General features: G+C 43.1%; 1 protein-coding gene across 1 annotated transcript in view; it reads right to left on the bottom strand.

Annotated features, from left to right (window-relative positions):
* synpra (synaptoporin a) overlaps positions 1-14,431 on the bottom strand; it is a 312,565-nt gene that overhangs the window by 81,480 nt on the left and 216,654 nt on the right. The window contains exon 3 of the mRNA XM_067999126.1: positions 12,248-12,372. Coding sequence (XP_067855227.1) covers positions 12,248-12,372 — 125 coding nt within the window. The remainder of the gene's footprint in view (positions 1-12,247; positions 12,373-14,431) is intronic.

The following is a 14,431-nucleotide window of genomic DNA, read 5'->3' as shown; positions in this document are numbered from 1 at the left end:
ATGATCGTTGATGATTGCAGTGTTCAGTTCTATTCGCAACCTCTCAGATAATGAAGCAGTCCGAGCCCGCATGCAGCAAGACCTGGACAACATCTAGGCTTGAACTGATAAGTGGCAAGTAACATTCACGCCAGACAAGTGCCAGGCAATGACCATCTCCAACAGGAGAGAGTCTAACTACCCCCCTTGACATTCAACGGCATTACCATCGCCGAATCCCCTACCATCAATATCCTAGGGGTCACCACTGACCAGAAACTTAACTGGACCAGCCACATAAATACTGTGGCAACAAAAGCAGGTCAGAGGCTGGGTATTCTGCGAGTGACTCACCTTCTTACTCCGCAAAGTCTTTCCACCATCGACAAGGCACAAGTCAGGAGTGTGATGGAATACTCTCCACTTGCCTGGTTGAGTGCAGCTCCAACAACACTCAAGAAGCTCGACACCATCCAGGACAAAGCAGGCCGCTTGATTGGCACCTCATCCACCACCCTAAACATTCACTCCCTCCACCACTGGGACACCGTGGCTGCAGTGTGTACCATCTACAAGATGCACTGCAGCAAATCACCAAGGCTGCTTCGACAGTAACTCCCAAACCCGCGACCTCTACCACCTAGAAAGACAAGGGCAGCAGGCGCATGGGAACACCACCTGCACGTTCCCCTCCAAGTCACATACCATCCTGATTTGGAAATATATCGTCGTTCCTTCATTGTCACTGGGTCAAAATCCTGGAACTCCCTACCTAACAGCACTGTAGGAGAACCTTCACCATATGTACTGCAGCAGTTCAAGAAGTTGGCTTCCCACCACCTTCTCAAGGGCAATTCGGGATGGGCAATAAATGCTGGCCTTGCCAGCGACGCCCACATCTTATGAACGAATAAAAAAAAAACTTGTGGTGGCAAAATTTAGGAACATAGGAACAGAAGCAGGCCATTTAGCCCCTCAAGATTGTTCCTCCATTCAATGAGATCATGGCTGATCTGTGACCTATCTCCATATATCTGCCTTAGCCCCATATCCCTTAATACCTTTGGTTAATAAAAATCTATCAATCTCAGATTTAAAATTAACAATTGAGCTGGCATCAACTGCCGTTTGCGGAAGAGAGTTCCAAACTTCTACCATCCTTTGCATGTGAAGTGTTTCCTAACTTCACTCCTGAAAGTCCTGGCTTTAATTTTTAGGCTATGTCCCCTGGTCCTAGACTCCCCAACCAGCAGAAATAGTTTCTCTCTATCTACCCTATCAGTTCTCCTTAATATCTTGAAAACTTCAATCAAATCACCCCTTAGCCTTCAAAATTCCAGGGATACATTTCTAGTTTGAGTAATCTCTCCTCGTAATTTAACCCTTGGAGTCCAGGTATCATTCTAGTAAATCCATGCTGCACTCCCTCCAATATATCCTTCCCAAGGTGCGGTGCCCAGGAGTGAATACAGTACTCCAGGTGTGGTCTAACCAGGGCTTTGTATAGCTGTAGCATAAATTCTAGCCCCTCTAGATATAAAAGCCAGCATTCCATTAGCCTGTTTGATTATTTTCTGTATTTGTCAATGACATTTTAATGATTTATGTACATGGACCCCTAAGTCTCTTTGGACCTCCACTGTTTCGAGCTTTTCACCAGTTAGAAGCTGGATCTGATCTATCTTTTTTAGGTCCAAAGTGGATGACTTCACACTTGCCTGCATTGAAATCCATTTCCCACAGATTTTCCCATTCACTTAATGTATTAATATCTCTCTATAATTTTATGCTTCCATCTACACTGCTTACAATGCTGCCTATTTTTGTGTCATCGGCATACTTGGATGTATGGCTCTCTATCCCGTCATCTATGTTGTTAATACATTGAATAGTTGAGGCCCCAACACAGATCGCTGTGGGACTCCACTAGTCACATCCTGCCAATTTGAGTACTTGTCCATTATCTCTATTCTCTGTCTCTTGCTGCTCAGCCAATTTCCTAACCAGGTTAATAATTTGCCCTCAATTCCATAAGCTTCAACTTTAGCTAACAGTCTCTTATGAGGGACTTTATTGAATGCCTTCAGGAAGTCCATATAGACATTCCCCTGTCCACTACTTTAATCACCTCTCCAAAAAATTCAATCAAGTTCGTCAGGCATGATCTACCCTTGACAAATCATGTCACTCTTTAGTGCCATTATTTTCTTCATTAATGTTAATTCACAGGACATATGTACACAAATATTTGATACATTTTGTATGAAGCAAAATACAAAATGTATCAAGAGGCTTGAAAGCAAACAGCATCCATCTGCGATACAGTAGGGTCGATTTTAACTTGCCAAAATCAGCGGTAAGGGCCTCAAAATTGGGTCGGTAGACTTACCGTTAACGTTGGTGATCAGACCGCTGTCACTTTCTCAAGGCTGGAGCGCTTGCCTGCTTCAGGCGGTAGGCCACTTCTAATTTGCAAATCAGGGTCCTATGACTTGCATAGGATCCCGATAGCCATTTTAGAATAGAACTGTTCGGAGGGTGCGGACTGCACTTTCCAACCAGTTTCTCTGATGATAGAGCCGAAGAGGCCCTGATAAGGTAAATTTTAAAATATTTTTGTGGAGTCAGAAGGAGAGGGCTGCTTCTCCGGATCCCACAAAAATAATCTGGACCTCTGCCACCCTGGTTCTCCACCCTAGGTGATCGCAATCCCTCCCCTGCCGTATCTAGAGCTAGCCCGACGGCCTCCCCAGTGGGTCATAAAACATGTCTGAAACAAGGAAATGGATAAACATGGAATACCAGTATAAGCAGAAAGGATCAATTAGGTTTCGAGTTCACATTATAGAAAGTAGGAATCGGGTTAGCTTATGAAAAGACAGGCAAGATTCCAGTCACCCTTTTACGCCATTAAGTGTAAATAATTTATAACATTTATATTTGTAATATCATCAGCCTCACACAAAGTTCAGACATGTATTTGGTGCAATCAAACCATCGTTAAATCATACTACTGCATTTTATAATTAGTGTGACACATTGGTTCAATTAATTCATTTATGCTTTCGTTTAAAGAAATTATAATTGAGATTTAACTGTGTTGGGCACAAAAAGCTGCATTGCATGCCATTTGATTATTTTGAATATATAATGATAATTTCTAAAGCAGATCTGAAAACTCATAGCATTGTTGTACTGTTATTGGACAGTGATATATATTTACATTGTTTTTAAACAATATGGGGTAAATTTTCATCTTCACCACCAGGGCAGTAAACCTAGATTTCAATGGAATGAAAATTAGCGGGTTCTACAACAAGCAGATGACCTGCTCTGCCAGATTACCACCCAGGTGATGAATATAAAAATTTACCCCTACAAGTACTGTCCAAGCTGGTGTTTCAAAATCTTTCATTTCCTTTATATATCTGCCCCTAGATCTGAATTGGAGTTCAGGGGCTGAGCTCTCCTCCTGTCAGCGGGTTAGTGGTAAAATGGTAATACTGCCTGCTCAAATGAATCCACTGTTAACCCATGGCAATGTCCTCCTGGGGGCCCTCATTTGCTGTGTAGGATTGGTTTGGAGCAGTAATGCCACTGCTGATAGCTTTACCATTGCTGGGAAAGAGGGAAGTTCAGTTATGTGGCAGCCTTTAGAAGGCTGCAGCCAGCTAAAGGGGATCGTCACTTTTTCATAAGAAAGGCTGAAGCAGCAGCAGCTTCAGAGATGTCAACTGCTGGGAAGCTCCCAGATTCTTGGACACATCCGTGGAGGTCCTCTGGCAGTTTTCTGGGAAAGATATGAATTCTGCAGCTCTCCTGAATTGACCGTCAGTGACCTTCTTGTTGCGGCTACCTGACTAATGTGACAAAGGCCACCAGATGCTGCTTAGAAGGATGCAGTTGCAAAGAAATTCAAGGCTGTGGTGACCTTGACTGGTACAGGTAATGCTGTTCTTATCGTGGAAGTGGGCTGCAGGTCTTCAGCCAGCAGTTGACATATTTCTCCAATAACCTCCACAGGGGAAGCATAGCCTTCTGTGGCACTGATGATCAGAAAAGTTAAAGTAAGAATTTGTTGGTCTGTAGACTCTGGTAAGTGGTTATGTGCACTTAGGGAAGAGATGTCTTCTGTGATGTCGCACTCTAAGGGCCTCCAATCTAACTTCTTCCATATCTTCATCCTCCTCAGCTTCATAGCACAAGAATAGAGGGATTCCCATTGGGGTAAAGCGATCAATGTGCAGGCAAAGTAACACCAATCTTGAGTAGCTACACACAAAATGGCCTCCTCAATGTGGTATCTGCCTTACACATAGTGGTGGTAATAATTGGGGTGGTTTTGGGGCAGAAGTTTGGGGGAAATCGGTCAGAGACATTAGCCAGGACCTTTCAACCCTATTTTCATGCAGCAGCTTGGACTCCCAGTAGGCCTTACAGAGCACTGGTGATTTCTTTGGAAGATAATTTGGGTGCAGTTTTCTAGTAGTGGATTTGAGGCAATAGCCTCTGACAACCTATTTCACTCCATTTAAAGCCCCAAAAGCTGCACTAATTCAGAGAAGAATCCAGTCCCGGGTTTTGTTTCCCTTCATTTTCGCTTAATCTTTTGCCTCTTCAGTCTCGGCTTTTTTCAGCCTTTCTAAAGGGCGCTAAAATTTTTGTTCTCCTCTCCCCCCTGCCAACCCCTGCACCCCCCCCCACCCCACCACCATTGTGATATGCCCTGTTAATTGTATCCATCCCTTTAGATTTCACTTGCACACAAATTTCCACTCCCATCACTAGTACATTCCCTATATTAGCCCAAGTCTGCACCTGGATTTGCTCGAGTCGGGACCAGGATATTTATGCAAATGAACTGACCCAGGAAATTTGAGTGTTAGCACATTATCATTCAGGCTGGATTAGCACTAAATCTTAAGCTCTTAGACATGATGTACACCAGTAGAGCAACATCTGTCCCTTTCTCTTTTAAATTATGAGGCACATCACTAAATGGATACATTTTAAGAATGAAATTTATCAAATCTGGCTTTCATGCACAGATAGGATAGTGCAGCCTAAAAAGCCTTTACCAGAGCAGCTTAGCAATAATGATTGTAATAACTCCACATTTAAAGTTTCCTCAGTCGACAAGAGTTCAGTCAGAAAACTATTAAAGTGTGTCATTTCTAGAATTTGCATTAAAATGAAAGATACTAAATATGAGAGAGAAGGAGTTTAAATGGTAACTATATATATGTCAGAAGTAAGAATTTGCCCAGTTTAACAAGTTAAGTGTGTTTTTGAGCTCCATAATCCCATAAACAAATTTAACTGGTGAATCAAGTCAAATGTTTTAAACATTTCATATATTAGGATTCCACTGGGGCTTGACTTTAGTATATTATTTTCTAATTGGTGATTAACTAGGAACTGGAGGAATTAAGACATTTGGGGGTCCAACTACAGAAATCGCTAAAAGCTAGTGGACAGGTAAAAAAATAATTAAAAGGGCTAATGGAATGTTGGCCTTTATCTCAAGAGGGCTGGAGTACAAAATTGTGGAAGTTATGTTACAGTTATATAAAGCTCTGGTTAGACCCCATTTAGAGAACTGCATTCAGTTCTGGGCACCATACCTCAGGAAGGGGTGCAGTGCAGATTCACCAGAATGATACCTGGGCTAAAAGGGTTAAATTATGAGGGCAGGTTGCAAAGACTAGGCTTGTATTCCCTTGAGCATAGATGATTAAGGGGTGATCTAATTGAGGTGTTTAAGATGATTGAAGGAGTTGACAGGGTAGACAGAGAGAAACTATTTCCTCTGTTGGGGAAGTCCAGAACAAGCGGGCATGACCTTAAAACTAGGCTGCTCATGGGTGATGTCGGGAAGCACTTCTTCACACAAGGGGCAGTGGAAATCTGGAACTTTCTCCCCAAAAAGCTGTTGAGGCTAGGACAATTGAAAATTTCAAAACTGAGATTGATAGATTTTTGTTAGGTAAGGATAGTAAAGATTACAGAACCAAGGCAGGTAGATTCAGTTAAGATACAGATCAGCCATGATCTAATTAAATGGTAAAACAGGCTTGAGGGGTTGAAAGGCCTACTCCTGTTCCTATGTTCCTTCCTATGTATATTGGTGTTAATTCCAAGCTAATTTTAAATTTACCATTTCATCCAAGATTTTATAAAAATACACCACTGAACAATAGTAATTTCACACTTCACAAGTCTAGATGAAAGGATAGCCAATATTCTCTGAACCACATATTATTTGAAAGGGCATTATAAGAGATTTCTTTCCTTTGGGGAATACACCACTGTCTGTGTTCATTTTGTCTGATGTTCTGTTCACAATATTAGGAGATTTCTTCAGTGACTGCCAATTTACTATTAAAATTTATGGAGAAATTATTGTCTGGTCCTTTCAAAATCTTTATGAATAATTTATTGGCTAAAGATATAGATACCTTTAAATAATAGTCTTTTTATAGTCTACTAGTCAAACTTTCGTGCATCGCTCATGGGTTGTCTGGAACTTGGAAAGCAGTTTTTGACAGTCACGACATTCCTTCTGCAACCATTACCCATCGCTGTAATACAGCAAATTCACTGAAGCAATATATCGCATAACTAATTCCAGGTAAAAATATTGCATCTCGTACTGGTTATAGTCCTCATAGATAGTAATATTTGTATTACTGCAACAGCAAGAAATTTTGTTCTTTCCTCCCAAAACCTATTGTTCTCAATTACTTACATTATAAAATATTTTTTGCTCTACCTTCCATAGTTGATTTGAAGTATTTGTTTAAGATGAAAGGAGGTTTTGGGCTCGATTTTAAAAGGGTGGCAGGATGGCAGCGGGCTTGGGGGGGGGGGATCAATGGGCGCGTGGCAAACCCGAATAATAAAAACTTAACGTTCCCCGTGCGATTGCGACTTAATTGGTGCCCCTTAACTTTGTTTCTGGGTTTGGCGTCTGAAAGCTGCGCAGTGGGCAGACTGCGGACCCGCATGACCGGCTATCAGCTGGAACGTCTGGATTTAAAGGGCCTTCGCTCCAATGGATTTTGCTGGAGCAAAGAGCAAGAAAACCCAATGGAGCAGCACAGGGTCAAGGCTGCTCCAAGATTCAGCGATGCCGCACTTCAGCCGCTACTGGCCTGGGAGAGGAGGAGAAGGAGGGAACTATTTTACCCAGCCGACAGGAGGAAGCGCCCTGCCTCTGCCACTAAGAAGGCCTGGCTTGAGGTGGCAGAGGAGGTCATCAGCAGTAGCAATATATCCTGCACCTGGATCCAGTGCAGGAAGCGTTTCAATGACCTAACAAGGTCACCAAAAGTGAGTATACTTACTGATTCCCCTGCATTCCATGGTGCACATCAACCACCCACCCCCCAACTCATTCTGCACTGCCAAGACTACTCCATCACATCACTCCTCACACCCACTTAAGGCTCATCCTCAACTTATCTGCACTTCCTGAGCGCTTCCTCACTTCCCCATTTGTGACCCACCACTACCACTCACCCTAATCCTGATCCAATGTGATGTTTCTGTCTTTTTTTTTATTCGTTCACAGGATGTGGGCGTCGCTGGCAAGGCCGGCATTTATTGCCCATCCCTAATTGCCCTCGAGAAGGTGGTGGTGAGCCGCCTTCTTGAACCGCTGCAGTCCGTGTGGTGACGGTTCTCCCACAATGCTGTTAGGAAGGGAGTTCCAGGATTTTGACCCAGCGACAATGAAGGAACGGCGATATATTTCCAAGTCGGGATGGTGTGTGACTTGGAGGGGAACGTGCAGGTGGTGTTGTTCCCATGCGCCTGCTGCCCTTGTCCTTCTAGGTGGTAGAGGTCGCGGGTTTGGGAGGTGCTGTCGAAGAAGCCTTGGCGAGTTGCTGCAGTGCATCCTGTGGATGGCGCACACTGCAGCCACAGTGCGCCGGTGGTGAAGGGAGTGAATGTTTAGGGTGGTGGATGGGGTGCCAATCAAGCGGGCTGCTTTATCTTGGATGGTGTCGAGCTTCTTGAGTGTTGTTGGAGCTGCACTCATCCAGGCAAGTGGAGAGTATTCCATCACACTCCTGACTTGTGCCTTGTAGATAGTGGAAAGGCTTTGGGGAGTCAGGAGGTGAGTCACTCGCCGCAGAATACCCAGCCTCTGACCTGCTCTCGTAGCCACAGTATTTATATGGCTGGTCCAGTTAAGTTTCTGGTCAATGGTGACCCCCAGGATGTTGATGGTGGGGGATTCGGCGATGGTAATGCCGTTGAATGTCAAGGGGAGGTGGTTAGACTCTCTCTTGTTGGAGATGGTCATTGCCTGGCACTTATCTGGCGCGAATGTTACTTGCCACTTATGAGCCCAAGCCTGGATGTTGTCCAGGTCTTGCTGCATGCAGGCTCGGACTGCTTCATTATCTGAGGGGTTGCGAATGGAACTGAACACTGTGCAGTCATCAGCGAACATCCCCATTTCTGACCTTATGATGGAGGGAAGGTCATTGATGAAGCAGCTGAAGATGGTTGGGCCAAGGACACTGCCCTGAGGAACTCCTGCAGCAATGCCCTGGGGCTGAGATGCTTGGCCTCCAACAACCACTACCATCTTCCTTTGTGCCAGGTATGACTCCAGCCACTGGAGAGTTTTCCCCCTGATTCCCATTGACTTCAATTTTACTAGGGCTCCTTGGTGCTACACTCGGTCAAATGCTGCCTTGATGTCAAGGGCAGTCACTCTCACCTCACCTCTGGAATTCAGCTCTTTTGTCCATGTTTGGACCAAGGCTGTAATGAGGTCTGGAGCCGAGTGGTCCTGGCGGAACCCAAACTGAGCATCGGTGAGCAGGTTATTGGTGAGTAAGTGCCGCTTGATAGCACTGTCGACGACACCTTCCATCACTTTGCTGATGATTGAGAGTAGACTGATGGGGCGGTAATTGGCCGGATTGGATTTGTCCTGCTTTTTGTGGACAGGACATACCTGGGCAATTTTCCACATTGTCGGGTGGATGCCAGTGTTGTAGCTGTACTGGAACAGCTTGGCTAGAGGCGCAGCTAGTTCTGGAGCACAAGTCTTCAGCACTACAGCTGGGATGTTGTCGGGGCCCATAGCCTTTGCTGTATCCAGTGCACTCAGCCGTTTCTTGATATCACGTGGAGTGAATCGAATTGGCCGAAGACTGGCTTCCGTGATGGTGAGGATATCGGGAGGAGGCTGAGATGTCTGATAGTCACCCTCTGATGCACCTCTTTCACGGTCAGCCTCACCCAAAGCAATGCATTCATCAGTTGGCCACTTCACCATCACTCACTCACACGTCTGTACTTTCTCCCCTTCTAGGAGGAGAGCTCAAAATGCACATGAGAGAGCGAGGACTGGAGGGGGGCCACAACAAATAGTGATCCTCACAGAGGCAGAGGAGGAGGCCATGCAGTTCAGCCGCACCCTCGAGTGCCTGTCCGTCGGGGACGCCAAGACTGGCACCTCACAAATGTCTGGTGACACAGCTTTAGCATTCATCACACACAACATGAATTGATGTTAACAATGCTTGGCATGTTGAACATCTCAGTATGCTCATCGCAACATGACACATGTGTGATGATGCTTAATATTGCTTCTGTTCTCTTACAGACCATTCCACGACTGCAGTGACGGCAGAGGGCAATTCCTCAGAGGACCTGCCGGCGTCTGACGGCACACCGTCACATCTTAGTGAGCCATCCACCAGCACAGATACTCACACCTCAGTGGATCCTAGTAGTCAGTCAGTTGGGTTGGCACCTGGTGAGTCACCACACACAAGTGAGCACGAGCAGACACTGGTGGCAGGGGCAGTTGTGGAGAGTCCGTGTTGGTGGACGCACAACTCTCCAGGCTCTGCTCAGCTGGACGCAGATGCTGAACCCCAGGGGCCATCCTTTAAAAGAAGAGTGATCGAGGGACAGCAACACATTTGCGAGGTACTAGAACAGGTACCACATGAACTCTCCACAATAGTGCAGAGGATGGTGGAGTCCAACTCCTGCATTAGTGGAATGGTGGCACAGGTACGTGAGGGAATCCGCTGTAGATGCTCCACTCAGTAAAATCTGGTGGACATCCAGTGCGGGCCCTGTCAGGTAAGTTTAAAACTTATCTATGTAGAGCCAGGAGGAGCAGAAATGCTTTTCTGGGCCACACAAAAAAAGTTTGGCATCCCGGATACCCCCACTTTCCGGCCCGCAAAACACCCCTGCGACTTGCCTGACTGCCAACCTGGTGACCTCCAGATCGCCAGATCTTCTCAGGTCCAAAGCCTGCGAGTTTCCTTTGGATGCCCGTTTCAGGTGGACAGCCGATTGGTGGAATGCTACTCAGGCCCATCCATGAAAATGGATCAGGCCTTCCACTGCAGCTCCTGAGCGGGCGTCCCACATGTCCTGCCAGCTTTCCGCCCAGGAGTCAAAATTCCCCATAATTCCCACAGAAAGAAGTAGAATCATAGAATCATACAGCACAGAAGGAAACCATTCAGCCCATCATGCCTGTGCCGGCTCTTTGAAAGAGCTATCCAATTAGTCCCAGTCCCCTGCTCTTTCCCCATAGCCCTGCAACTTTTTCCTTTTCATGTATATCCAATTCCTTTTTTAAAATTACTATTGAAAGTGAATTTGTATTTTTTGTTGAAGCTGGTAAAGGAGGGTTTGCCCCACACTTTTGATTCTCCAATGACCAGAACCTGAACATTCCCCATAGTTAGGGCTGGGCTGTCAGATTGATTCTGGCCACACTCCCTGGGGCCAACATCAAAGTGTTTCTTAAGCGTCTCATTTAGACCTTGCTTCAAACATCAGTACCCCTCAACAATGAAAAAAAGAACTCAGCTCAGACAATACCTCACAATTTGAAATGGCTTATAACGTATAAAAAGCGGGGGGAAAAAAAATCAATGTTTTTATGTTTTTTCCAACAGTCATGAATTACAGTTGTTATTTGGAAATTTTCTGCTTAGCTCACAGTGAATTCTGGATATCGTAGTTCCACAGGAGCAGAAAGAAAACTGCAAATCTCAGGATACATCTCATGCACAGAATTTCTCCACAGGAACTAAAGCTCTGATCGTTTTCTATCTGGTTGTTACGTGACACACATTGTCTTGGCACACTAAGGGTATTTTACTTCCACAGGAGCCATGTAAAAACAATTCCCATGATGCACCTCTCTTTCTCTTTCACACACTCACAAAACAGCAGCTAGAAATCCCAGCTCCCAGTCTTAGGTGGAATTTCCAACTCTAGCCTCAGGCTCCACAACTAAGGGTAGGCCTATCTGGGGGAATCTTCTTGCATTTATAACATTAATTACACAATTTTATGTGAATGTTTAGTCATGCTTTAGAATAGTTAAATTTCTTTGCTTGTTACATGATAAGAGTGTTATTTCTGGCTGTATACACTCTTCAGAGTAAAGAAAACTGTGTAAAGAAATTATTAGAGAAAGTTTGTCAGTTTTATGATACTGGATGGTTAGTGAAAAGTAGCTTTAAAATTGAAGGTTTTGATTGCTTGGTTTGCTGCTGGTTAGTTCTATCTCATTGGTACATTTTGCCACTTTTTGATCCATTCACATTTAGTCAGGCAATCAGATATTATATTGGTAACTTAATAATTAAGTGGTTATTTGGGCCAATTACATTTTGTGCCCTACATATATGTAAATCTTCGGAGATGAAAGGTGTGACGTGTGTTAAATGTAAGACTAATAATTGTATAGATTTAGTCCATTGTATTTAAGGAAATGATGTGCCGAACTATACAGAAAGTTGATATGCCCTCAATTCAGTGTATATAACACGATTAATTCAACAGAATTTAACAATTTCTATTTCATACTATATTTCAGTCCATAGTTAAAGATTTCTTGCTGTGTTACTACTTTCAACAAGAAGCACATGCTGCTGCTATCCTGGGTGTTGTGATTATTACCATCTTTTCTAGTAGTTGTGCCATTACAAGCTGCTTTATGGATGAGATCTAGCTATCAATTTTAAATGTAACCAAGTGATCCCTCATGTAAAATGTGACATCAGGATAGAATGATTGGTTAACTCACTTCTGAAGATTATTAAACACTTAGCAGGTAATCCATGAAAATCCTGAGGCTTAATGAATTTATACTGTCGAACTTCACACAGACTTTTCACAATCTTTCTCTGAACTCATAAATGAAGGATTTAAAGGTTCCTACATTGAATGATAATATACAAAACACAGTATGAATGTAAAAGCATACCTGAAAGGATAAGAAAATCCTATTTCAATGTTCAGATTACTTTCTGACTTGTTCACACAGTCCACACTGACTTTCAGCGCTCCAGAGTAACCACCACATGTTGCAAATGCAAAGATTGCAAAAATCTGTCAAGAAAAAAAAATAGGTTTTTGACATTCGTTGGCATTTTAAACTTAGATTTCTAGCATGTCACAATACTTTTTATACTGACAAGACAGAATGAAGAATTATAGTTGTGAAAAGTTACATTTGTAACATGATTCATTTGGAAAATATTTGGATGTTTGTCGTCCGAATAGATTGCATTATGTATTTATGAAGTTAACTGGTGCTCCTGGACTTATTTGTGGGTCTGAGGCTGCTGGGAATGGGAGCTGAAGAAGTGAGATCAGCATTGTAAGCATCCAAACTGCGTATTTCCTGCTCTGAGCAATGCAAATCCAATTATCTTCTTAACAAATCATTTTAAAAATGTCACTTCTTCCCCAAAATGAAATACTTAGAGGGCACTACAGCTACAATATACATTAATCAAAGATTTAGTCTGGGAAAAGTTTTACGTTCATCCCCTACCAACAGTTCTAATGTGAATGACAAAGCACAAACATTAGCTCTGAGGAGCCAATGTGGAGAATTCCAATGTGAATCCAAAGCTGGATATACATAGATAACAAATAAACTAATTCAAAATACATGTTGATTCCACTGTATACTCAAGATTTGATAAAGTGTGACTACATGAAGGAAAACGTGACCGACTTCATTTCTTCCTTCACTTTCTTCCATACCTGTTCTTTCTAATCTTTTTAGAAGCAATTTACCATGCTATGTTTCATTGACCAAGCGATTGATTGTAGTAGTTTTAGTGCAGTGAAAACACAAACTGAAAACGATGTCATCTGGCTACTTTATTAAGGTAAATCACTTTGAAGTTAAAATTTCGAAACTTGTAGAATATTTAAGAAATGATGTATGGCAGACTGAATGGATATGGTAGAATAATAAGTAAAGAACAGATAAATTAAAGTTTGCATTTTCTCCCATTACTCTTTACTTGGGTTCATAGAAAAAAGGCAGTTACTGTAGCAGACCTGCATCTCCTATAATCTGAAATTTAAGGTCAAATTTAAGGCAATGTGTATGGGATACTGTACTAAAAAACTAACAATTACTCTTTAATCCTGGTATTAAGCACCAGAGACCTACATGGGAAGCCTGTCTAGTTTAAAAGGCAGAAAAATACTACACTTTCAAAAAACCTAGTTCAATCTAACATTAGTGGTCGAATTCATTTACAAGAATTATAATTACAAGAATTAAGAAGATCAAAAAGTTAGTATGCAGGTGCAGCAGGTGATCAAGAAGGCCAACGGAATGTTGGCTTTTATTGCTCGGGGGATAGAATATAAAAACAGGGAGGTATTGCTGCAGTTATATAAGGTATTGGTGAGACCGCACCTGGAATACTGCATACAGTTTTGGTCTCCATACTTAAGAAAAGACATACTTGCTCTTGAGGCAGTACAAAGAAGGTTCACTCGGTTAATCCCGGGGATGAGGGGGCGGACATATGAGGAGAGGTTGAGTAGATTGGGACTCTACTCATTGGAGTTCAGAAGAATGAGAGGCGATCTTATTGAAACATATAAGATTGTGAAGGGGCTTGATCGGGTGGATGCGGTAAGGATGTTCCCAAGGATGGGTGAAACTAGAACTAGGGGGCATAATCTTAGAATAAGGGGCTGCTCTTTCAAAACTGAGATGAGGAGAAACTTCTTCACTCAGAGGGTAGTAGGTCTGTGGAATTTGCTGCCCCAGGAAGCTGTGGAAGCTACATCATTAAATAAATTTAAAACGGAAATAGACAGTTTCCTAGAAGTAAAGGGAATTAGGGGTTACGGGGAGCGGGCAGGAAATTGGACATGAATTTAGATTTGAGGTTAGGATCAGATCAGCCATTATCTTATTGAATGGCGGAGCAGGCTCAAGGGGCCGATTGGCCTACTCCTGCTCCTATTTCTTATGTTCTTATGTTCTTAAGAATTAAGAATATGGCACTACAATGCTTAATTTACCCAATACTTTAAGCTACCCTGAAAATAATTAAAAAGTCCAAAATCTTAGCACACTTTCCAAAATCTTTTAACTGAGCCTCTGATGACTGTACTGAGCGATTTAGCTCCA

This window comes from Heptranchias perlo, chromosome 17 (assembly GCF_035084215.1).
Source record: "Heptranchias perlo isolate sHepPer1 chromosome 17, sHepPer1.hap1, whole genome shotgun sequence".
In the NCBI taxonomy this organism is placed as follows: Eukaryota; Metazoa; Chordata; class Chondrichthyes; order Hexanchiformes; family Hexanchidae; genus Heptranchias; species Heptranchias perlo.
Note: the sequence above shows the minus strand (reverse complement) of the source record. Positions and strands in the feature narration are given on the sequence as shown.